The sequence below is a fragment of the Gopherus flavomarginatus genome, chromosome 6 (genome assembly GCF_025201925.1).
Source record: "Gopherus flavomarginatus isolate rGopFla2 chromosome 6, rGopFla2.mat.asm, whole genome shotgun sequence".
In the NCBI taxonomy this organism is placed as follows: Eukaryota; Metazoa; Chordata; order Testudines; family Testudinidae; genus Gopherus; species Gopherus flavomarginatus.
The window spans coordinates 32,084,064-32,110,563 of record NC_066622.1 but is presented as its reverse complement, the minus strand read 5'-3'; the positions used below and the strand labels follow the sequence as shown (position 1 = coordinate 32,110,563).

At 44.8% G+C, this 26,500-nt stretch overlaps 1 protein-coding gene and 1 long non-coding RNA gene across 2 annotated transcripts; both read left to right on the top strand.

Annotated features, from left to right (window-relative positions):
* The first annotated feature begins 720 nt into the window (after positions 1-720).
* Positions 721-26,500, top strand: CDC42EP2 (CDC42 effector protein 2). The gene is made up of 2 exons (XM_050957640.1): positions 721-828; positions 22,723-26,500. Exon 2 carries the CDS (start codon positions 23,344-23,346, stop codon positions 24,061-24,063), a length of 720 nt encoding a protein of 239 aa, XP_050813597.1. The 5' UTR covers positions 721-828; positions 22,723-23,343; the 3' UTR covers positions 24,064-26,500.
* Positions 1,004-26,500, top strand: LOC127053263 (uncharacterized). The gene is made up of 2 exons (XR_007774992.1): positions 1,004-1,049; positions 26,278-26,500. It is a non-coding gene; the product is annotated as an uncharacterized LOC127053263 (long non-coding RNA).

The window sequence follows — 26,500 nt, the reverse complement described above, 5'->3', positions numbered from 1 at the left end:
GGAATCCATAATTTATGCACAGTTTAGGCACAAGGAAAATCTTTTCCCTTAATTCCCAGAGAATCTGCATTTTATGCATAAGTCATGCATTTTATGTGCAGAGAATACATATATTCTGGGTAGAATTTTCAAAAGCATCTAAATCACTTAGCAGCAAAGTCCTACTGAATGTCAAAATATGTGATCCTAAATCACTTAGGTGCTTTTGGAAATGTTATATTTTATCTAGGGCTATTATGCACACAGTGCCCGTGCATTTTATGCACAGAAGAAGCCATGCGTTTTAGGCATAAGGAAAACTCTCTTTAAATCACAGGGAACCCATACATTTCATGTACCAAGCATTTATGAACAATCAGTCCCCCTCTTTCCCCGGGAGATCTGGTCATTTTATGCATGCAGCGGACATCTCCCTCTGAAAGTTCAGTAAAGAGGATTGCAAGTTTCATAAATTAAAAAAAAGTCTGCCCCTGTTTGTAGCCCCTTCTGAAGAGGATGCCCAAGGCCTCCCCTAAAAAGCTACCTCAGTCTAACTGCAAGCAGTGAAGTCGGGAAACTAGTGCGACAGAGCAGGCTGGGGCTGGCTGGCTTGTGCACTTGGCCTGGGGAGGAGTTTGCATGCTATTTCTCTGGCTCGCTCCATTCTAGCTTTGGCATTGGCTCGCTCGGGAGCAGCCCTCGCTGAATACATTGCAGGCGGCGCGCTGTGCATTGGCTCAAGAAGACGCAGGGTGGGGAACAAGGGAAGGAAGAACCCGCTGCTGCTCACTCAGTTGCTGGCTGGACCTCGGAGCAGGAGCCTCCCTGCCACCAGCAGCCCGGCTAAGGGTGAGTACCGGGGAGGTGGAGTGAGTGGCTGTCGGGTTTTTTTGGTAGCTCTCCCAAAACTTTGAAGGATGCGTGTGTGAGGGTACTTGGCAGTGCCAGCTAATACACTGACTGCAGCAGTTTCACTTGCCACGGAGCCCGAGACGGGAGTTTCAGAAGAGCCCAAGAAGCTATGCTGGGAGTCAGGACTCTTGGGTTCTGTTCCCAGCTCTGAGAGGAGAGTAGGGGTCAGGACACTTGGGCTCTGGTCTCACTTATGTTAGGAGTGTTAGGGGTGTGGTTGAGTGGTTAGAGCAGAGTGGGGCTGGGAGTCAGCACTCCTGAGTTTTATTCATGGCTCTGGGGGATAGGGGTGGGGCTGTGATAGTGGAATATTTTTTTTGCCTCGGTTTCCCTGTTTGTAAAATGGGGATAATTTCTGCTGCCAGAATGTGTGCATGAGGCCAAGAATGTCTGAGTTGCTTTGAGGCCCCAGAAAGAGGGCAAAGTCTTAGCTTTCTGAACCAGGAGGGCAGTGTTTTCTTGCAGTGTAAGTTGGTAGCTGCTACCACTTTTCTTCCTTGTCAAGAGCAGCGGGCCTGGCACTGAAACGGGATCCCTCTCCTTCTGTCTCATTCCATCTGTTAACAACCAGGGCTGACTTTCCATGGTATTTGGTTTAAGGGAGTGAAATCTGTAATCAATAAAACTTGTTAAATTCGCTCTTACTGCTTGCAACAAGAGGGGAGGGGAAAGAAATTAATTATCTCAAATTTTAAATTGAGCTGCGGGACTTAGTAACTGCCTTTTAAATTTAGAGCTGGACTTCAGGGTATCATTTACCCATCGTCTTCTATATAAAGCTCTGGTTGTCTCCCATGAGGATTTTTTTACACCTATGTAACATGTCTACATCTAGCACGATCTACATACAGCAACCTGCCTTATATAATTTTAGAAGCCAGCTGTGAAGTTTATAACTATCTTTAGATTAAGTTTCTCAAACTGAGCTGCTTGAAATAGATGTCACGTTCTGGATGATGGGATAAAAGATTGATTCTCACTTTTAGACCTCTTGACACTGGCACAGCAGAGTAAAGAGCCTTGGGGTAAATGAGAAGCAGGCCGTATGGAGCTTAAATAAGTGACATAGTAGGGGATAGCTGGGGAACCATGCAGGTGTAAATCTGAAGTAATTCCAGGGGACTCCGTTTGCTCTTGTGTTACTGAGAGTGGAATCCACCCTAATACAAGAATATTGAAATTACCATCCAGTCCAGGATCCTGCCTCCAACATTGTCCAGTACCAGCTGCTTCAGAGGAAGATGCCAGAAACCCATAGATGGCAATTATGGGAATACTTGACCCAAGGGGAAACCTTCTTCTCACTCTCATGGTTAGAGGTTGGCTTATATCTCATTAATGATTGTCACTAGTAGGTGCCCAGTAAGACAGGGTGTTGCTAGTTTTAGGAGGACCCCTCTTCCAGAGTCATAGAATTGTAGGACTGGAAGGGACCTTGAGAGGTCATCTGGTCCAGTCATCTGCACTCATGGCAGGACTAAGTATCTAGACCATCCCTGACAGGTGTTTGTCTAACCTGCTCTTAAAAATCTCAAATGATGGAGATTCCACAACCTCCCTAGGCAATTTATTCCAGTGGCAGGCAGTCTTTCCTAATGTCCAACATAAACCACCCCTTGCTGCAATTTAAGCCCACTGTCTCTTGTCCTTCTTGAAGTATTTATTTGTTATATTATTATTTCATTGTTCTTTGTATTTCAGTAGCAACTTGAGACCCAAAAGAGGTTGGGGCCCTACTGTGTCTGGCAATGTACAGATAGATTTTGAGAAATGGCCCCTGCCCCAAAGAGCATATCATGTAAATAGACAGGACAGACAAAAGGTGAAAGTGGAAACAGCCAAGTGGCAAAGAGAGGGGAAGAGCCTAGAACCCACCTCTCCAGATACTCAGCGCAGCATCGTAGCCACTAAACAGCATTACTTTGTTCAGTGTATCTTACAGTTAGACACATGTTTTACGGGTTTCTGTCACCCAGTCTGACGTTTGGGCGTAACTTCGCCCTCTTCATAGTTTCCCCCACATCCTTAGATGATTCTCCCCTCTCTAAAGAAGATGATCATTACAGTTGCCTTCATCCTCCAACTGGCCAAGGCAAGAAAGCAGGTTCCAATGTCTTTGGTGTTCTGTAACTTGGCCAGCAGGAGGTGCTTGCAATGGGAATAGCTGCCAGTCCCCAGAGTCCTGAGCTTGCATTGCCTGGCTGCTCAATAGCTGAGGTGGCTGGCATACTATGTTACTGGCTACCAACTCACCTAATGTCTTGGGCGTCCTGGAATAAATAACTTCTTAGGATTGGCTTTTCTTCCAAAGCCTCCCTGCCTTGCTTCCAAAGCCTGCCTGCCTTGCTATACCAATCCCTCCCCAACTCTGTGGTGGGCTAATATGGTGTCTCATGGCATCTTTCTGACTAGTGGTCTTCCAGGAGAAGGGTAGTTCTGAGTGCTTCATCTCCCTTGTGCGACTTGCACATACATTTCATTGTCCAAATCCTTTGTGGGCAGGACTAGCTTGGAGTCAACAGCAGGGGAAGCTAGTGAGGGGAGGAGACACAGAACAGGGGAAGAGAGATTCCAGGGCAGGTTCTCAACTTCAAGGCTCAGAGGTCCCTTGAAGAGAATCTTCTTTTCAAATTGTTTTGCCACAGAATAATGTTGGTAGGGTGGGCTCAAAGGATTGGTTTTATTTTTTTTGGGGGGGGGGGGGGCATTTACTGGATGATACGGAGGATGAGGTTGTGTGGGCTGTATCCACGCTACAGATAAATCTATCTTGGGTATTTTTAAAACATTCCTCTATAGGGCAAAAGTTTTCCCTGGAGCACTAAACAAAGTGTTCTGTGAGGGGGGTGAGGGATATGACTCTTCATGTAACTCAGAGACCTTTGTGGGGCTGGAAAGGTGAAACTTCTTTTAAGATGATCTCTGACAGATACAGCCATCTAGTGGATGTATGGGAGAGCCAGGTGGATTCTCTGCTAAGGAATGTCAGTCCCTTAGCATGCTTCCAAACTCTGTGCTTACATGTATAAGAAGACCAGCCAGCACAAGACTTCCTATTCCTTCAGGGGGGAAAAGGAATATTTTAATCTAAGGCCTTGTTTATATTGGGATGTTAGCCATTGGTGCAAGCCCCTCTGTAGATGTGTTTTACATGATTTCCACCACTGCAGTTTACCCTGAGTATAAGCTGCATTGGTGTAAATAGTGTCTACACAAGAAGTCAGTCTCCTTGTTGCCTTTCACCTTGTGTGGTCATTTTATAGTGGTGCAAATCATTCACTGCTCTGACTAAGGCCTGGTCCATACTACGCTGTTAAACCGATTTTAACAGCATTAAATCGATTTAACGCAGCACCCGTCCACACTACACTGCTCTTTATATCGATTTAAAGGGCTCTTTAAATCGATTTCTGTACTCCTACAAAACGAGAGGAGTAATGCTAAAATTGATATTACTATATTGATTTAGGGTTAGTGTGGATGCAAATCGACGTTATTGGCCTCATTCTTTTACAGTAGCTACCCACAGTGCACTGCTCCAGAAATCGACACTAGCCTCGGACCACAGACGCACACCACCGAATTAATGTGCCTAGTGTGGACGCGCACAATCGACTTTATAATATCTGTTTTATAAAATCGGTTTTAGCTAATTCGAATTTATCCTGTAGTGTAGACGTACCCTTAGTAACATTTTAAACACACCTTTGCTGCCTTCAATTTGATGTAAATGATTTCCCCAGCTGCAGGTCAGTGGAGAATCTGACCCTAGGAGTTTGGACTGGTGCTAAGCTCCCAGATTCTGATCTTGCTTATACTAGTGTAAATCAGGAGCAGCTCCACTGAATTAATTGGTGTAACACTGTGGCTTTTCACCACTGTATGTAAGTTCAGTATGTAGACAAGGCCTTAGTCTCAGAAGTTGAAGGATGTGAGTGTGTGTGTACGGGGGTGGGGAAGCTGATTCTCCCTTGTATGCACATCATGGAGTCATTTAACACCTGTGCAGAGTAGGTGCAAAACTCTACTGCTAGCTGCCATGGTTCGCCACTGTATTACTCCTGTTCTGTATCAGTGTCATTGAACTGAAAATGGAGTCACACTGGCATAAACCTGGGGTAATGCTGTGGCTAATCAGTGTGAATGAGTGGAAAACTCTGATCTGGGTAGTGGCTTATATCCACTCTCCACAGGTGTTAATGACTATACAAACCACCAGGTGGGGAGAGGGCTGGAGGTAAAAGAGACTCAGGCCTAGTAGCTAGATCACTAGACTGGGACTTAGGAGAACAGGGTTCTATTCCTGGCTTTGCTCTGGCCTGCTGGGTGACCTTGAGGGAGTCCCTTTCCCCTCTCTGTGCCTCAGTTTTCCCCATCTGTAAGAGGAGGATAATGATCCTGAGCTCCTTTGTAAAGTGCTCTGAGATCTACAGGTGATAAGAGCTAGGGATGATCATTCTTTTATAATTTAAGATTTTGCAAAATCAAGCTACTTGAATAACCAAAAATGGTTCCATGACTTTTTTTTTTTTTTTTTTTTGGTTTAAATCCCATGCTAATAAATAAGCATTCCCTCGCAGTGTTTACAATGCCAACACCGGAGCACGTACCAAGGAATCAATCTCTTGCTATTACTCTGATCCTGCTACTGCTGGAGACCCTGATTGTGCGATAGGATGGGATGAAGAATATGGCAGACAATACTGTAAGCTCTTTGGGGCAGGGCTGGCTCGTTCTCTGTTTGATCAGCACTTAGCACAATGGGGTCCTGCTGCATGACTAGGGCTCCAACGTGCTGCTGCAATACAAATACTAATCCCTAGCACATACCCAGTGCTTTTTATCAGTAGACTTCAAAGTGCTTTACAAAAGAGGGCAGAATCATTATCACCATTTTGCAGATGGGAGAAACTGAGGCACAGAGAGGGGAAGTGACGTGCTCAATGTCACCCAGCAAAGCGGTGGCAGAGCCAGGAGTTGAATCCAGGACTCCTGGGTCCTAGACCAGTGCTCTATCTACTAGGCCACATTGCCTCTCCCTTACTAAATGGCAAGACTCCTGGGAGGTAGGTAAAGGGACTGCCTTATCCAAGGCCATCTGCTGAGTTGGTGGTATAGCTGGGAGCAGAATCCAGCTATCCTGACTCCCAGCTCACACAGCAGTATTACACATTGACTTCAGGGGTGTTAACTCTTGATTTATCCTGACATGAGATCACAACTGGGCCCCCAGTACTTTAGCTGCAGGAGCAGGCTTGTATTAAGACCCCTGCCTCTTTTTATGTTGAGGAGAACCAAGTGTCTGGATAGCTGGAATTGCACCGAACCTGGTCCCCACCAATTCCAGATGGTCCATCTCACCCTGTTACTGACCGTGAGGCACATTTTCCAAGTTGTACTTTTCTCCATCTCTCTCCTGGCATATACACCTGAATCTCATTTCATAGGTTTGGGGAGGGAACTCCTGGAGTTTGATCAAGACGATCTGGGTTCTCTTCCCAGCTCTGCACTAACTTGCTTTGGCATTTTCCCCTCCTACTCTTTGTCCATCTTGCTTGTTTAGATTATAAACTCTTTGGAATAGGGACTCTCTCTTACTATGGCCAAGTCTATGCTAGAAACTTTTGCCAGTACAATAATGTCAGTTAGGGGTGTGATTTTCCCCTCTCCCCAGCTTATTTAGTTAATTGGTGTAAACTATACCAGCAAAAGCATGCTTGCCAGTATAAGCTGCATCTACATTAGGAAGGTTTGCTGGCATAACTGAATTTGTATCGCTATCCTGGCAAACCTTTTCAAGTGTAGACTAGGCCTCTGTACCTGTGCAGTGCCCTAGTACAATTATTATTTATTTGTATTACCAGAGTGCCCAGGAATCATGGTCATGGACCAGGTCCCTGTTGTGCTAGGTGCTGTACAAACACAGAACAGAAAGCTGATCCCTCCCCCGAGGTGCTTAGATCTAATACAAGAGACAACAGATGGATACAGGCAGATGGGGGAATACAAGGAAACAATGACACAATGTTGGTGAGCATGATAGATGGGCAGTGATCTCCGCATAATAGCGGTCTGATTGTTGTCAAGTTGTTTGTAGGCCTCCCAGCAAAGGAGAGATTTGAGGAGGGATTTGAAGTGACAGTGAGGTGGCTTTGTGGATGTTTATGGGGAGCTCCTCCCAAACATGAGAGGCAACATGGGAGAAAGCACAAAGGGGATTGTTTGAAAATGTAACAAGTGGGTAACGCAGGCGTGCACCATGGGCCAATCAGAGGCGAGCATTGACAGCTCAACAGCAGATGAGACATGATAAATAGGGTGGGTTGGGGATTGTCCGGGAAGGGTCATAAAAGTGAATAGAAGCAGCTTATGCTTTATGCAGTGGAGGTATTCAAAGGGAGAGGTGAACTGTTAGAGTGACAGGCTAGGGAAATGATCTTTGCAGCCACGGGGCCCTATTTCCAGTTGGGGTCTCTTGGCAGTACAGTCATCAAAACAGTTAATACCCATCTGTGATGTAACCTTTGGTTTTGTCTAGACGAGTAAGGTCTGATTCTCATTTGCACTAAAGTCCCTTTACACCACTCTGATAAAGTGAAGGAGCCCTAAAGTGAATGCGAAGGACCTGTTTACACTGCCAGAGCCTGATTAGTGTAAATGAGAATTGGCTTGATCTTGCATCATTACGTCATTGGGAGCTTTACCAACTATTTCAATGGGCACTGCATCACGATACTAACCACTGCTCCTTGAATACCCCAAGGGCTCTGTGCGTCAGCTCTCTGGGCGGGAGGCTCAATCACAGGATGCCTTTGTTTTGGGGGCGGGCACTGAGGCCATTGAATCTCTGATGGGAGGGGTCTCTATTAGCCTGTCAGAGCAGGTGCTGCAAGGAGCCGTTAAACTGAACCTCTCAGGCTGCCCCAGGAAGGAAAGACAAAAGGGAAACGGTTTGCCAGTAACAGGCACAAACAGGGCTAGGCTGCTATTTTTATAAAGAAAAGGGTGTGGTGCGCATTACAGAAAGGAATGTGATGTCATTCCCTGTGGGAGTTAGGAGGGGGATACAAAGATGTTCTCTGTTTTGTTACAATAGCCATTGAAATACAGAGGTCTAAGCTGATCATGTTAATGTTTCAGGGTAGAATCTTTAAGGAGTTCAAGGAAATTAGGTTCCTTAGCCTCCTTTAAAAATCCCAGTCTAAATGATTGCCGAACATTTATATGGCTCTCCTGTGTGCAGCCATGTTGGGTTGGAGGTTTCCTTTCTGATATTATCCAGTAATAAAACACTGCAGTTTTATACATACCTTCCCCTCTCCTTACTAACACAGTCTAGGACAGGTGACGCTAGAATAATAATAATTAATTAATACCTAGCTCTTTAAGAGCTCTTCATCCAGATGTCTCAAAGTGCATCAGTGTCATTCTCATTTTACAGATAGGCTTGGGAAGTCACTTGGCTAAGGTTACCCAGCAGGCCAGTGGCAGAGCCAGAAATTGAACTCAGGTTCCATCAGCCCCATGTAACAGCTATAACTGTACAGTCCTGCCAGTGACAACCATAGTAGCAGCAGGAGGTGATAATATTGTGGTGCATGTTATATTCCTTTTCCCCCTTCACTTGGGAGTCTGAGCTCAGTGAGAAATCACCATTTTTGCTTAGCAAGTTGAGTTCTGCAAAGCTTGTTTGTTTGTTGTTGCTGTTCCTTTCTCAACTAATGTTGCTAGGCTGGGCAGCAGGCAGCTACACGGACTGTATTGTGCAGAGAATGGGGCAGAAAGGAAATTAGATTATTATTGAGTGACAGCAGGTTCATTTGTTAAGGGCTTATTCTGGTCATTTGACTGACTGGAGATTTTTGGTTATTTTTTTAGGATTGAGATTTTCAAAAGCAGCTCCCCTCCAATCCACTCCCACCTCTGCCTACCTAGAGCTTAGAGGGATCTTTTGTATGTAAATCATTCCAGATATCAGGCTTATCTAATACTAAAAATTAGCACTCATTAGGCCTGACTATGATGTCACTTGTAGTCATGTTAATCAGGAATAACACCACTGAAGTCAATGAAGTTGCTTTGGTGTAAAACTAATGTGAGATCAGAATCAGACCCTGTATGTAACTCCACTGACTTCAGTGGAGCCACTCCTTATTCACATCAGTGTAAATTAGGTCAAAAGCAGGGCAATAATGAGTTATTTTACAGAAAGGGAAACTGAGGCACACACAAACAATTTGTTCTTCTCACAGCCTCAGGCTCTCAACGCTGTGCTTGGACAGTGCCTCTACCACTAGTCCAGAATAAGAGCTATGCCTAATGGGTGGACAAGAACTACAGCTGATGTAAATTGACACAGCTTCATTAAAGTTAATGCAGCTATACTGATTGAGATCTGCCCCTGTGCTTTTAGGGTAAGTAAGCGAAGTCTTGCGGCAAAAACTGCACACAAATCCAACTCCAGGTATAGCCATGCACACTGCTCCAATAGCACTGTTGCTCCTTTTTGACTCAACAGTTAGTTAAAGTTTTAGGGGCCTGGGGATGTTCCAGCTGGAAGCAGAAATTGATGGAGTCTTGTATTTTCTTTGATATAGTTTTGTATATTTACAAAGAATGGACAAAGTCCTGAGTCTGTGAATCCAGAAGGAATCAAGTAGCAGGGAACAGCTTCCTTTGCTCACAGCACCAAGAACATGCTTTTCTGCCTGCTCCCCTGACCCAAAAACTTCTCCCCAGGTTTCTTCCAGGGACAGCCACACACATTTTCAGCTGCTTCTTCAGTCTCTTTCTCTCTCTCTCTCTCTCTGGGGGTATGTCTACACTGCAAGTGCTATAGTAGCACAACTGCAACACTCCAGCTACAGTGCTGTGGTGATGTAATGTAGACAGACACTTGGTAGAGCAATGGAGGGGGTTTTTTCCATGGCTGCAGTAGCAGTAAATTCACCCCCTGGAGAAGCAGTAGCAAGGTTGACAGAAGAATTCTTCCATGGACCTAGTGGTGTCTATGCTGGGGCTTCTGTTGTGTTAACTATGTTTCTCAGGGATGTGTGAATTTTTCACACCCTTGGGCAACGTAGGTAGGTCGACCTAAGTTTTAGGTGTCAACCAGGCCTCTGTCTTTCCTAGTTTTTGTATTCGGCCTCCCCCACAACCCCCTATACCAAAATAATACTCAGCCAAAAGCCCCTGGGCAGATTCACAGTTCACACATTTCTTTTGTTGTGGGTGGGGGGTTTTAACTCAACCCATAACAAGGTTCCACTCTGTCCATAACAATACCTGCCCCCAGGTTTGCTCCTTGTCCCAGTGAAGCCTTTAGTGGTGGCACTTAAGAGCCCATCCCAAACAGAAATTTTTAAAAGTAAATTTAAAATGATACAAGGTTAACTGTTTACACATATACAGTGTCTTTTTGTTGAGAAGGTTTCATATCACCAGCCCGAAACAATTTTATTCCCACTCAGATCCCTTTGGGGCTTTTCTCTCCCTGGATTGCCTTTCAGTGTTCTGCTGAGGTTGTTTCTGTGGAATTTGATGGCTGAGGCAGAGCCTGGTCATTTTGTTCTAATGAGGAATTCATCTCTGTAACAACTTTTCCAGTTTCAATCGCCACATCTAGGGCTTGTCTACACAATACAGCTTTTAGTGACACAGCCTTGTCGCTAAAAGTCAGTGTGTGAAAACACTCTTTGTTGGCGCTTTTGCCGACACAATACTTCCAGCCCTGCGAGCAGCATTAGCTTTGTCGGCAGGAGAGCATGCCGACAGAGCTGCGTTCACACTGAACTTGGGTTGGCAAAACTTTTAAGCGGGGGGGCTTTAAATACCCGTGAAAGACAAAAATGTTGTCGACAACTTTGCAGTGTAGACATACCCCTACCTTCTCAGATTCAGGGGTTGCCAAGCTGAAACTCTGTCATTCTGTCCCCGATATCTTCTCCGATGGTCCTGATGGATAACTTCTGGGCTTACTCCTGGGATCTAACCATACCATGGACACCACTTCATTTATTTGTGTCAAGATGGCATATGGTCCCTCCCAAAATTCATCCAGTTTAGAGCTTCTGTCATTCTTCCTTCAAGGATTGTGCAGCCAGATCATGTCTTCTCTTTAAAAAGTTTCTACATATGCCTTTTTATCATAGAGCCTTTTCATTTTGTCAGAGGCCTCAAATGTTCCCTAACAAAGGTGTGAACTTTTTCAATTTTGGGTTTTAGGGTTTGCACACAGTCCAAATGGTTCAAATCCCTTTGTTCCACTTCAGAAACTCCATACAAGAGGTTGCTTTAGCTCCTGCCCAAACGTGAGGCATGCTGGAATACACTTTGTACTGTCATTGACTGCTGTTCTATAAGGGCTTGTCTACACTTGAAATGCTACATAGGCGCAGCTGCAGCGGGTAGGATTTCAAGTGTAGATACTACTTATGCTGATGAGAGGGTTTCTTGTGTTTGGTGTCGGTGGTAGCTAGGTTGATGGAAGAATTTTTCTGTTGTCTATGGTTTTCAAACTTTTTTGCAGGCGACCAGTTGAAGAAAATTTTTGATGCCCATGACCCAACGGAGCTGGAGACAAGGGGTTAGGGGTGTGGGAGGGGCTCAGGGCTGGGGCAGAGGGTTGGGGTGCAGGGGTGAGGGCTGAGGCTGGAAATGAGGGATTCAGGGTGTGGGAGGGGGCTCTGGGTTAGGGGGTCGGGCTGTGAGAGGGAGTCAGGCTCTGGTCTGGGGGTGCAGGATCTTGCTGGGGCTCGGGATGAGGAGTTTGGGGTGCAGGAGGGGGCTCTGGGTTAAGGGGGCTCAGGACTGGGGCAGAGGGTTGGGGTGTGGAAGGGGTAAGGGTTCTGGGCTGGGGGTGCAGGCTCTGGGGTGGGGCTATGGATGAGGAGTTTGGGGTGCAGGAGGGGGCTCTGGGTTTGGGGGTGGGTGGGATGTAGGCTGACCTCCAGAGACTCCCAGACAGCAGCGCAATCGGGGTGCAGAGGCAGGCGGCCAGTGGCCAGCAGCCAGTCCGGTTTCTAGACAGAGGTATATGCAAGTGGCTTAGCGCATCTCTCACTCACAGGCACTGCCCGCCCAGCTGGCCAATGGGAGTGTGGAGCCGGTGCTCAAGGTTGGGGTAGTGCACGGAGTCCTGTGGCCCCCCTGCCCAGGAGCTGGACATGCTGCTGGCTGCGCTGTGCCCTGGAAACAGTGTCGGAACAGGTAGGGACCAGCCTGCCTTAGCTAGGCGGCACTGCTGACAGGACTTCTAATGACCCAGTTGGCAGTGCTGACCAGAGCCGCCACGACCCAGTGGCTTACATTCCGCGACCCAGTACTGGGTCAGGACCAGCAGTTTGAAAACTACTGGTCTGTGCTGTGGGTTAGGTTGGCTTAACTACATTTCTTGGGGTGGTGGATTTTTCACACTCCTGAGCCATCAAAAGGAATGGGATATGCTGGTTCCCGTCCCTTTGGTGCTGTTTTGCAAAGTTAGCCAGCTGACACCCCCCCCCCCCAACCCTCCCGGCCAAGCCCTACTGAAGCTTTCCACCATCCCATCAGATTGTAGGTGTGAGTTTTGTAGATGTCTAGAATCTCAGAAACCTGTTGAAACACTTTGGATTCAAAGTCTCTCGATATGTGTGTAACCCAAGACTGCAGATCTGGTGAAGAATTCATTCATTCATTAGGACCCCTGCAATTTTCACAGCCTCTTGATTTTTTTATTGGGTAAGCGTAGACCACTTTGTGAAGTAGTTCATTAGCTAATAGCTACCAGCCGGTATTGATTGTCAGCCTCTGTCTCAGGCAAGGGTCCCAAGAACATCAATGGTAATGCACTCCGTTGGTGTCCCCTCAAGATAGTACTGCAAAGGGGCTCTCCTTGTTTCAGGGGGACCATCGTTGCAATGCAAACAGCATATTTCTTGCACCAACTGTCTTGGCTGCTTTTTACCCAGTAGAACTTGTCCCTTAATTTGTCTAAGGTTTTTGCAACCCCAAAACGTCCTGCAGTTATAAGATCATGACATAACCTTAAGACCTCCTTTTTCAGTGTACCAGTACTCATCGTCTTCTGGTTTCTCCCATCACCTCTAAAATATTTCATTTTTCAATTCCAAGCTTTCCCACTGTGACCAGAAAGATTTTACTATGAGGAGACACTACATTCCAGGGTGGATACATTTTCCAGTTGATTTTCCAATAGGCCCTATCCTGTATCTGGGGGAAGTTTTTAGTTGCGCTGGAGTCCATTTCTGCTACCTCTTTTCCCAGTCTTTTTGGTGGATGAACCAGGCATAGAGGCATTTCTGTGCATTAGACTAGAGGAAAGGAGTAGAGGCACTCCCATTCCCTTGAGCAGCTAATTCCTTGCTCTCCTGCTTGGGGCAGTGTTTGCAATTAGCCTCGCAAGAGACCTGTCTGGACAAGGGCATCAGCATTACCATGCTTATGGCCATGCCTCTCTGTGATTGCAAAATTGTAACACTGCAGTTTCTTCAACCCCCTGGCAAGCTGTCCCTCAAGATTCCTGAATCTAAAGAGCCGTTGCAGGTCTGTCCTGACCATAACCTTCCTCACACACAGGGTGATGAAAATGTTCTATAGATTTAACCACAGCTAGGAGTTCTTTTTTGGGTGGTGTCATAATTTCTCTCAGGACTCTCAGAACTGCCCCCAATCTGTAAGCACTAGCATCTGTGTCCAATATGAAAAGGGTTTTGAATCATGGGTGGGCCAAGATGGGACTGGTCAGAAGAGCCTTTGTCGATTCTGAAAATACTACATCGTACTGTGCTGATCAGTGAAGTGGTTTCCCTTTCTCACCCAACCCGGGCAGTAGTTTTGCAATATTGGCAAATCCGCAAATAAACCTTCGGTAACGGGAGCAGAGCCCTGTAAAACACTGCACATCTGAGTGTGTCTGGGGAACTGACTAGCTCTGTACAGCCACAGTTTTCTTCTGGTCAGGGGAAATTCCCCCCTTGCTAATTGTGTGCCCACTGCACAGTTGCCAACTTTCACACAATAAACACCCCGACTTTCACAATAAGCCAAAAATCATTTCAAAACAAGCCAATCCCTAAGAACCCCAACATACTATGTAACTAGATCCCTCCGGTGTGCAGTCTGGGTCTGTGGTGGGCCCGCTGTGCACCCGAATCTCTCCGCCCCCTTGCCAGCAGAACAGTCTAAGGGCTGGTCTACACTAATGCAGTAAGTCAATCTAAGTTACACTTATAATATAGATATAACTTAGGTCAATTTACAGCAGCGTCTACACTGCGCAATGTCGACAGGAGATGCTCTCCTGCTTGCTGGGAGCCAATCAGAAAAAAGAAGCTACAAGCCAAAAATTAGCCAACAAGCAACTCACAGGCCAGTTAAGCCAAAAACACAATTTCTGTGTTTTTTCTGCACGTTTGGCATGGCTGGCTCACGGCAGATTACCTCTTTTTGGAACCAGTCACATTTCTTTGGGTTCAGTTTCAAATTGGCCACCTTCAGCTTATCACAGACCGTTAGAAAATGTTTTAGTCCCTGCTCAACTCTTTAAGCATGCACCAGAATATCATCTAGGTATAATAGACAGGCTGAGAGGGCATCCCACATAATACCCTCTCCATTAGCCTCTCAGTGCACAAACCGAAAGCCACCACTTTAAATTGCCACAAGCCTTGTCCTGCTGTGAAAACAGTTTTTCCCCTCTCTTTTGGATCCACTTCCACTTGCCATACCCACTTTTTACAGCATCCAGGTTATCATTTAATTTTCTACAGTCCACACAGAATCTGGTGCTGCCATTCTTTTTCTTAACCAGAACGATGGGTGAGCCCTAACAACTGGTTGAAGACTTGATATGCCTTCCATTCCTGATACCTTTTCTCAATGGCCTGTAGTGCCTCTTCCCTTTTAGCTTCTGGTAACTGGTGAGATGGCTGTTTAATAGGTTGGTTTCCCCCAGTATCAATCTTGTGTTGGACCAGTTGAGTAGAATCTATATCCTTGTTGGATAAGGAGAACAATTCTTAATTTCTAACCAGAAAATCTTAAGCCATGTCAGTGCTACTGGCTAAACTGGCACTGGTGCAATAGATGCAGCGGTGCCGGTTTAGAGAGTCTGGTGAAATCACGCTAAGTCAATGGGAGAGCGCTCTCCCCTCCACATTTGTACTCTACCTTCCTGACAGTATGTCCAGACTACCCGCCGTATCGGCGGGTAGCGATCGATTTTTCAGGGATCTCAGCTAGACGTGATATATCAATCCCTGAACACGCTCCCGTCGACTCCGGAACTCCACTGGAGCAAGCGGCAGTAGCGGAGTCAACACGGGGAGCTGCGGACATCGATCCCGCGCCGTGAGGACCCGAGGTAAATCGATCTAAGATACTTCGACTTCAGCTATGCTATTCACGTAGCTGAAGTTGCATATCTTAGATTGATACCCACCCCTAGCGTAGACCAGCCCTGAAAGGTGGAAGCTATGGTGACGGGAGAGCATCTCCTGTCGACATTGCGCAGTGTAGACACTGCTGTATATTGATCTAAGTTATATCAACTTCAGTTACATAACTTGCGTAACTGAACTAGTGTAACTTAGATCAATTTACAGCATAGGTCAGCCCTCAGACTGTTCTGCTGTTCCCTGGGTAAGCGTACAGCATTGTGCTGGAACAAGTCCGACTCTGGGAGCTCACTTTCCCAATTGTCGTTTTCTTCTATAACAGTATTTACCAGATACCCAGCTCACATTTCGCAACTGCAGTGCCTTTTCTCACTATTTGCTGTTTGTCAGAGTCATTCAGCAAAGGAAATGGAATCAGTTCTTGTTTCAGAACTACAAGAACGTTAGGAGCTAAGATTCCCCTGAGAATACACATCACAGATCCTATACACACTCAGTAGCCAAACTCCCATTATTACTGTCTAGCTGCCCAGATCTAAACAAAAACTGGGGCTGATCCTTGTATCTCCAAGCTTTTCCCCTTCAGCTTAATGTCCCCCCATTTCTCAAACTAGGAGAGGAGCTTTCACTAGACACTTGGGATATTCTATCTTGGCCTTCCTTAAATGTATAACACTCCTTTTTGTGGCTAGTTTTGTCACAGGAACAGCATTTAACTGAATTGTTTTCCTTTAATATTTTTAATTATTGCCAATTTCCTTTGTACAAATAATATTTATCATTTGTTCCAATCATTTAATTTGTCGTGATCCAGATTAGAATCCTCCTTTCCATCATATATATTAGAAACATAATTGTAGTTGCAGGGATCAAGGTAATCAGCTTCCATCTTCCTCACTAATAGCAGCTTCCTCTTCAAGATTCAAGTTCTGTAGCAAATTCCACAGCCTCTCAGAATGACTTTGACCTCCTTTTGTTGATACTGATCTGCAGGTCAGCGTTCAGCTGAGCATCTACACATTGATCCATTACCCATCTATCCTGGAAGGCCTTTGTGATATGTGGATATGCTAGGCACATAAGTCTCTGAGGTCCTCTGCTAGTTCAAGTGGAGTTTCTTCTTTCCCTTTTTTTCTAGATCTTAGCTGTGCCCTGGCTAGCTCAGATTGATGGCTGACTCCAGGTCTGGATAACTCCATCTCTTTTCTGAGGGTAAGTTCTGCAGCACTATCAGAGCTGGGCCACTCAAGCTGGACACTAGTAACCCCCCTTTCTGTCTATCTCTCAGCATTGATTTGAGCTAGAATATTGAATTGAGCCAAATAAGCCTCCCAGCGAGTTTTCCCCTCAAAGATCGTAGGTTTTTGCATCACTGGAGCTGGCCGCTCAGGGACTTTGTGGGTTACAAACAGGGTAGACAACTGTTGTAAATGTCTGGTCTTACCAGAGTCCTCTGGCTGGCTTAATTTCTTATCCAGGCAGCTGTCTTCCACTGTGATCTGTGATGTTTTGGTTTTCTTTTGGAACTGAATTTTCAGCTCCTAGTCCTTGCTGCTGCTTATAGAATATTAGGGTTGGAAGGGACCTCAGGAGGCCATCTAGTCCAACCCCCTGCTCAAAGCAGGACCAATCCCCAGACAGATTTTTACCCCAGTTCCCTAAATGGGCTCCTCAAGGATTGAACTAACAACCCTGGATTTAGCAGGCCAATGCTCAAACCACTGAGCTATCCCTCTCTGTTAGCAATTTTCAAGTTGGCTAAAGCTTTCCTGATCTCCACTATTTAATGGACAAAACCCCTGGTCTGTGGCACTCAGGTTGCTGGTCACCTCTTTGACCTGTCTTGTCATTCCAGCCTGGAGCTTTGTAGCTGGGCTTCCCAACCTGTCTGAACATAAGGAGTTGTTGCTCCCACACCGATTTGACCTCTACCTGAAAATCAACCCTCTGCCCTTTCTGGAATCTTCCAGATGCTGCTTTACTTTCTGTTGTGAAGCTTCAAGGTCCTATTTCAGTTCCTTTTGGCCATCTTTGATTTCTGCAAACATCGTAATCATTTGCTCCATCTTGGTTCAACAGGAATACCAGCACACAATTTTTCTCCTTGGAGACTGGATCCCACTCTTGACCTCAGTGTTGCCCCTTTTTGACCTGAGCAGCTAGCCAAAGTTTTCGGACCCTGGGGATGTTCCAGTTGGAAGTAGAAACTGATGGAGTCTAGTATTTTCTTTGATGCAGTTTATTTACAAAGAATGGACAAAGTCCTGAAACTCTGAACCCAGAAGGAATCAAATAGCAGGAAACAGTTTCCTTTGCTCACAAGCCTGTTCCCCTGACCAAACACCTCTCCCGGGGTCTCTTTCAGCTGCTCCCTTAGACTCTCTCTGACTTCCTCAGTTTTTCTATTCTGCCTTCCTCCCTCACTCTCCCACCCCCCTGAAAAGAATAATCAGCAAAAAGCCCTGGGGTGAGTTCATAAACTTTTTGTCTTAGTTGGAAATTTTAACTCAATCTATAAAAAGTTCCACCCAGCTCATAACAATTACAGAATCATAGAATATCAGGGTTGGAAGGGACCTCAGGAGGTATCTAGTCCAACCCCCTGTTCAAAGCAGGACCGATTCCCAACTAAATCATACCAGTCATGGCTTTGTCAAGCCGGTCCTTAAAAAACCTCTAAGGAAGGAGATTCCACCACCTCCTTAGGTAACACATTCCAGTGCTTCACCACCCTCCTAGTGAAAATGTTTTCCTAATATCCAACCTAAACCTCCCCCACTGCAACTTGAGACCATTACTCCTTGTTCTGTCATCTGTCAGCACTGAGAACAGTCTAGATCCATCCTCTTTGGAATCCCCTTTCAGTTAGTTGAAAGTAGCTATCACACCCCGCCCCCCCATTCTTCTCTTCTGCAGACTAAACAATCCCAGTTCCTTCAGCCTCTCCTCATAAGCCATGTGCTCCAGCCCCTTAATCATTTTTGTTGGCCTCTGCTGGACTCTTTCCAATTTTTCTACATCCTCCTTGTAGTGTGGGGCCCAAAACTGGACACAGTACTCCAAATGAGGCCTCATCAGTGCCAAATAGAGGGGAATTATCACGTCCCTCAATCTGCTGGCAATGCCCCTATTTATACAGCCCAAAATGCCATTAGCCTTCTTGGCAACAAGGGCACACTGTCGACACAGCTTCTCGTCCACTGTAACCCCTAGGTCCTTTTCTGCAGAACTGCTGCCTAGCCATTTGGTCCCTAGTCTGTAGCAGTGCATGGGATTCTTCTGTCCTAAGTGCAGGACTTTGCACTTGTCCTTGTTAACTTGCTGGGAAGAATACTGTGGGAGACCATATCAAAAGCTTTGCTAAAGCCAAGAAATAACACATCCACTGCTTTCCCCTCATCCACAGAGCCAGTTACCTCGTCATAGAAGGCAATTAGGTTAGTCAGGCATGACTTGCCCTTGGTGAATCCATGCTGACTGTTCCTGATCACTTTCCTCTCCTCTAAGTGCTTCAGAATTGAGGGCTTGAGGATCTGCTCCATGATTTTTCCAGGAACTGAGTTGAGGCTGACTGGCCTGTAGTTCCCCAGATCCTCCTCCTTCCCTTTTTAAAGATGGGCACTACATTAGCCTTTTTCCAGTCATCTGTGACCTCCCCTGATCACCATGAGTTTTAAAAAATAATGGCCAATGGCTCTGAAATCATATCTGCCAATTCCTTTAGCACCCTCAGATGCAGCACATCTGGCCACATGGTTTTGTGCTCGTCCAGCTTTTCTAAATAGTCCTGAACTACTTCTTTCTCCACAGAGGGCTGGTTACCTCCTGCCCATGATGTGCTGCCCAGTGCAGTAGTTTGGGAGCTGACCTTGTTTGTGAAGACAGAAGCAAAAAAAGCGTTGAGTACGTTAGCTTTTTCCACATCCTCTGTCACTAGGTTGCCTCTCTCATTCAGTAAGGGGCCCACACTTTCCTTGACTTTCTTCTTGTTGCTAACACACCTGAAGAAACCCTTCTTGTTACTCTTAACATCTCTTGCTAGCTGCAACTCTAAGTGTGATTTGGCCTTCCTGATTTCACTCCTGCATGCCTGAGCAATATTTTTATACTCCTCCCTTGTCATTTATCCTAACTTCCACTTATTGTAAACTTCTTTTTTGCGTTTAAGATCAGCAGGGATTTCACTGTTAAGCCAAGCTGGTTGCCTGCCATATTTACTATTCTTTCTACACATTGGGATGGTGTGTTCCTGCAACCTCAATAAGGATTCTTTAAAATACAGCCAGCTCTCCTGGACTCCTTTCCCCCTCATGTTATTCTCACAAAGGACCTTGCCCATCAGTTCCCTTAAGGAGTCAGTCTGCTTTTCTGAAGTCCAGGGTCTGTATTCTGCTGCTCTTCTTTCCTCCTTTTGTCAGGATCCTGAACTCAACCATTTCATGGTTACTGCCTCTCAGGTTTCCATCCACTTTTGCTTCCTCTACTAATTCTTCCCTGTTCGTGAGCAGCAGGTCAAGAAGAGCTCTGCCCCTAATTGGTTCCTCCAGCACTTGCACCAGGAAATTGTCCCCTATGTTTTCCAAAAAACTTCCTGGATTGTCTGTGCACCGCTGTATTGCTCTGCCAGCAGATATCGGGGTGATTTGAGTCCCTCATGAGAACCAGGGCCTGTGATCTAGTAACTTCTATTAGTTGCCAGAAGAAAGCCTCATCCCCCTGGTCTGGTGGTCTATAGCAGACTCCCACCACGATATTACCCTTGTTGCTCACACTTCTAAACTTTAATCCAGAGACTCTCAGGTTTTTCTGCAATTTCATACCGGAGCTCTGAGCAGTCATACTACTCTCTTACATACAATGCAACTCCCTGACCTTTTCTGCCCTGCCTGTCCTTCCTGAACAGTTTAAATCCATCCATGACAGTACTCCAGTCATGTGAGTTATCCCACTAAGTCTCTGTTATTCCAAGCACATCATAATTCCTTGACTGTGCCAGGACTTCCAGTTCTCCCTGCTTGTTTCCCAGGCTTTTTGCATTTGTGTGTAGGCACTTAAGATAACTCGCCGATCTTCCTGCTTTCTCAGTATGAGGCAGGAGTCCTCCCCTCTTGTGCTCTCCTGCTTGTGCTTTCTCCCAGTATCCCACTCACCTCAGTGCTTTGGTCTCCCCTGGTGAACCTAGTTTAAAGCCCTCCTCACTAAATCAGCCAGCCTGCCTCCTAAGATGCTGTTTCCTCTCTTCGTTAAGTGGAACCTGACTCTACCTAGCACTCCTTCTTGGAACACCATCCCATGGTCCAAGAATCCAAAGCCTTCTCTCCGACACCATCTGCTAGCCATTTGTTGACTTCCATGATTCGACAGTCTCTACCCTGGCCTTTTCCTTCCACAGAGAGGATAGACAAGAACACCACTTGTGCCTCAAACTCATTTATCCTTCTTTCCAGAGCCACATAGTCTGCAGTGATTCGCTCAAGGTCATTCTTGGTAGTATCATTGGTGCACATGTGGAGAAGCAGGAAGGGGTAGTGCTCCGAGAGCTTGATGAGTCTCTGCAGTCTCTCCATCACATCGTGAATCCTAGCTCCTGGCAAGCAGCACACTTCTTGGTTTTCCTGGTTGGGATGGCAGATAAATGACTCAGTCCCCCTGAGGAGGGAGTCTCCAACCACCACCACCCACCTTCTTCTCTTGGGATCGGTGGTTGTGGAACTCCCATCCCTAGGACAGTGCATCTCATGCCTTCCAATCAGTGCTAATACTTGAAATGTTACTGTGAGAAGAGCTGCCCCAAAGGGAATCCTGCTTAATTCATTTGGCACAGGCTGACATTTAAAAACCATCCTGAATTTCAAAAAGCTCTTGAGTTTTTAACAACATTGATATGTGCTGGCGCCTCCCCCTCTCATTACTGCGTGGTGTGCACATCACATAGCTTCCCCTCTACCTTTGGCACAAAGTTGTTTCTTTTTAAATGTGGTTTTGCGGAGATCTTTTGTTTGGGCTTTAAAATAGAAGGTAAAACAAACTCCCAGAGTCTAACAGAGCTTTCAGCTGGTTGTCTTGCATTTGTTTTTAAGTGGCTGCAAATGAAACATTGCAAATGTGGTTCACTTTGGAATGTTGAGTGACTCTCTCTTGCAAAATTCATCATGGCTTGGGATTGTCTGGAGGAGGAAGTACTGGCCTACAGTGTCTCAGCTGCTTGGCAGACACTCTTCTTTTCTTTCCAGAAGTGCTGAGTATACTGAGCAAAGAGGTCTGCTTCCTCTGAATAGTTGGGTATTTGACTGGAGTGTAAACAGGCCTGTGGTCAATAGTATTTTATGTTTCTTCAGTTGTTTGCATCATGGTAGTGCCTAAGGCCTCAACTGAGAGCAGAGGATTATTGTGCAATGTGTTGTAGATATGTAGCAATAAGCAGTCCCTTCCTTGAAGAGATCATAATATTTGTCTTCAAAGAGCTTTACATGCATGAACTATTTAACCTGCCCAATACCCCTGTGACTTAGGGCAGTGTTATGGTTCCTATTTTATAGTTTAGGGAAGCTGAGGCACAGAGAGGTGAAGAGATTTGTCCAAGGTTATGCATGGGGAGTCAGTCGCAGAGCCAAGAATCGAGGAATTCCTGTCTCCCAGTCCTGTAGTTGTATTGTATCTTTCTTTCAAGTGGTATCAGTATCTGGTTAGTTGTCATTCATCCATCTGAAAGATGGATGAGGAGATGGGAAGCTTTCTGAAACTTAGGAACATAAAAATTGTCAAACTAGATCAGTCCAGTGAATCCATCCAGCTCAGTATTCCCACAGTTCATGCTTTATCAGACCAGTGGGCCTACGTAGTCCAGTATCCTGGCCTCCTTCCATCAGTTTAAGAGTCCCTTTAGCATAGTACTCCCACCACTGAGCTATGTCTGGTCAGTCATTGATCTGAGCTGTGTCCAGTACCAGATGCATCAGAGAAAGGTGTAAATTCCACGTAATAGGCAATTCTTCAGGAGCATACTTATGGGGGAAGGGCGAGATGTTAAAAAGCACCTATGTGGAAGCTCCTAAACCACTTAGGCACTTTGGAAAGTCTCACTTGATGTTTCTTCCCAACCCCAGGCACTTAGTGCTTGGTTTAAGACATGAAGGTTGCTCTAATTTACAATTATTTATCCTCACTAGCATAACTATGGATTATATTCTTGTTTGCATAAATGTCGATTTTTGTGTATTCTCCTAATCTCTGTGACTCATGCATACACATTGACTTGTGGAACTTGGTGCCAATCATGGAAAAGCAGAATTCATTTCAAAAGCTATGATAATTTTAAAGGTTACTAGTGCTCCTTGAAATACATACTGAACTTTTCCAGCATAACTAAAAATGACTGATCTTGACTAAGATTAAAAAAACTAACTATTTTTTGTTATTAATCTGTTTTATACAGTGTTTGACTGGAAGTGTTGTAAAACCTGGAATTATGAATGGCAGAGTCAGGGAATGGAAGTTCATACTCCTCTGCTGAGTTGACAAGTTTCATCTTCAAGAAAATTTAGAACAGAACAAATTGACTGGTGAAGCTGTGTGTTCCTAATCTCAGCCCCCACTGGGAACATGTCACTTGTGCAACTTCTTAACACGTCTCCATTCAGCCTTATCAAATATGAATCACCCTGGATTTAATACATTTTGTTGATTCCAACTTTAAGAGTTTAAGCTGATCTTTCTGAGGCAACAGATTTACTGATGAACTCTAAAAAGACATCACAAGTGTCTGGAATGAATTACTTGGGTCATTTTGTTATCTGTGACGTATCCAACAAACTTTAGAAAGAGAAACTGTGAGTGGCTGGAATTAATTCCCTGAAGCATTTTGACAGTGAGAACTTTTTCTCCTACACGTTACTACTCCATTTCTAAACATTTTCTTTATAAAAAATGGCAGAAAACATTTAGATTATTTTGAAACCTGTGTTTTAGGATCCAAAAAGATACCCTCATCTGAGGGATTATTTTGATGGACTTGCCAGGCCAGCTCTGAATAGTAAAGGCTTTAGTAATCGGCAAGATGTCCACCAAGGTCCCAATCTACTTGAAAAGAGGCAGTAGGAAGGGCAAGAAGGAAAAGCTCAGAGATATCCTTTCTTCTGATATGATCAGCCCCCCCTTGGGAGACTTCAGACACACTATTCACATAGGGAGTGGAGGGGAGAATGATATGTTTGGGGATATTTCTTTCTTGCAAGGGAAATTCCACCTTCTACCAAGGACTGAAGGTAGCCTAGATTCTGACAGGGGCAGCCACTGTGGAGTGCCATTTGAGTTCTCAAGGACTGCTACTATCTCTGGTCATGAGCAACCATTTTCTGAAGCCCCCTCGCCACTCTTAAAGAATGCTATCTCACTGCCTGTCATTGGGGGTCCACAGGCTCTAATGTTGCCCTCTACCCAGGCCCCACCAAAGCCACCAAGGCTGCACCTTGATGATAAAGTTCAACCAGCTGTGCAAGGCAAGGAAGCTGTGTCAGAACTGACTTCATCCAAGGACAGCAGGACTTCTGAACCTATCTCTCATCTCTGCAGCTCCAATGAACTGTTTGCCATCCCTCAGAATGGGTTTGTTGAGGAGAAAAATAAGGATGAGTCCTTTATGTCCCATGCTGGTTCCCTGCTCTCCCTCCATGTGGATCTGGGGCCTTCTATCTTGGACGATGTCCTTCAGGTCATGGATAAACACCAAGCTGGGAAAGTGATACAAGATTCTGGCAGGCAAGAAATCCTGACATGAAAACTAAAGGGACTTCCGTGGGGAAAGACTTTAAAATGTTGAGTTTTGTAGATAAGAATTCCCCCCCCAATTGGAATATGGTTAACTGGGCCAGTTTGAATTAGTGAAATTTATCCTGTTTGGAATCCCAATTGTGCATCTTATAGTAATAGGGTATTAAGCTTTTAGGATTGTGTTGCTTACTTTTCACCAATGCACACCATAGACAGTTTTTTTTTATGTTGCTTTCTGCAGGCCTTTGAATGTTGCTCAGTACTGAAAAATGTATGAAACTATGATAAGTTCAGTATCAGCAATAAATTGCTGCTTAGCAATAAGACCTCTAACTTACTGATATGAATAAATTTTAAGGTATATGACTTTTTTTAAAAGGACTGTGTCATTTTAAAGTATTTGTAGTGGGTGTGGTGTGAATGATGCCGTGGAATATCAAGAGTTTAATTCAAAATTATCCTGGTTCAGATTGAGAGACTATTTTACACAGAACTTTGTTAAAGTAGAGCCTGTGAGAGATGCCATATCACTGAGGTCTTTGTTAAAGGAAAAAAAGATGTAGATGGGAATATAACCACATATATAAGGGATTTCTCATTAGCATTGTAATCAAGATTCACTGTCCACATTAGTCATGTAACTCACCCAGAGATGTAGTACAACTCAATCAAGTTGATTCATGCTGTTCTGAATCAAACTGTCTTCCTATCTGTATTTACTATTTGAAAACCTGAACACTTGCTGTTTGCCAGATAACTTGAATTGTCAAATGGACTGTAAGCAATTTTTTTAACCTCTTAATTGAATTTTTAAAATAATCTGCCACTTTACGAGTAAAGCAACTAGGAAAAAAATCCATTTGGCTTTGATGATGATCCTTCTTTATAAAAAAAAAAGCTAGGAGTAAAAATTAGCAGACTGTATATTTTAGCAGATGTAGGCATAACTAGAGTCAATGGTTGGAAGTTTAAGTCATCATACTTCAAGCTGGAAATAAGATGAAACTTTTCAACAGCAAGGATAATTAACCACTGGAACAGATTACCAAGGGATGTAGTAAATTCTCCATCACTTAGTGTCTCTCAGTTTGTAGACTCCAATTCAACCACAAATTGTTGAGTTTGATGCAGGAATTTGTGGGGACATTTTTTAGCCGGTGTTATGCAGGCTGTTGATGGTCCCTTCTGGCCTTAAAACTGATGGAAATCTAAATTCTGCTGGCATTAGAACTGCAGAAATAACCAAGACAACAGATGGTTCCATTTGCTCAAGTGGGTCATATTTTCAAAGTTGCCTAAAAGATTTGGACTCCTAATTCCCATTAAAATTCCCTAGGTGGCTTTTAAATATCAGCCCTTGCTCTTATTTATTTATTTATAATCTGTTAGACTAGAGTCCCTACCTAGGTACTATCTCAGTACTTGTGTATCACTCATCATTAATGGACCATATACTTGTAACACTCCTGTGATGCATTGTCCCCATTTTATAGCTGGAAGAACTGAGGCAAAGGATAGATCAATGGATAGATTTTTAAAGGTGTTTAAATTCCTGTGTGACCTTGGCAAGGGAATCCAGGAATTGAACCTAACGCTCCAGAGTCTCAGTCTAGTAGCCATTCTTCCAGCCAGTCAAATATCAAGGCACTATGGTGCTAGGTATTATACAGACATTTTAATACAGAAGACCACTTCTGCCTCCACAATTTTACTATGTAAATACTGGACAGAACACACAACTGAGTGGGTAGAGAGGATGAAGGAATAATAAAAGAAACAGTATGTAGCAGAGAAATCGTAGTCTCTACTTGTCACTAACCTAACCAGCGTCAGACAAGAATGATTTGTAGGTGTCATGGCAGACGTAGGATATAAAGAAGGACTTAAAAGACTGCTCAACTAACCTCTGGGGGATGCCTTGTTGGAACAATATGGAATAATTCAGACTTGGATAGTTTTTTGGGCTAGGAATGGAAAAAGCCTGCTGGAGTTAGACACCCAAATCCATCTGAAATCTAATAGGAATTGGGTGCCTGACTCCCTTAAAATCCTTCCAAACGCCCAGACATGGGCTATGAGAGAGGACATAGTATAAACACCTATCAGTTCCCTTTGACTCCAGGGTTCTAGTCCAATCTCTGGGAGGGGAATGTAGTTTAATGCTTAGGGCAAGGGACCTGGGAGTCAGGACTCTGAGTTCTATTCCCAGCTCTGGGAGGAGGTGTTGTCTTGTGCTTAGAAGCAGTGAGGACCCAGGACTCAGTGCTGTTCCTAGCTCTGCCACTGATTTACCGTGTGATCTTGGGCAAGTCAGAACTCTCTTCCTCAGTTTCCCCATCTATAAAATAGGGATTTTAAAAAAATGTCTTCCCTTCACCACACATATCAAGGTTTGATGTATGTAAGAACCCACTGGATTAAAGGCAGTAATTAAGTTCAAAGCA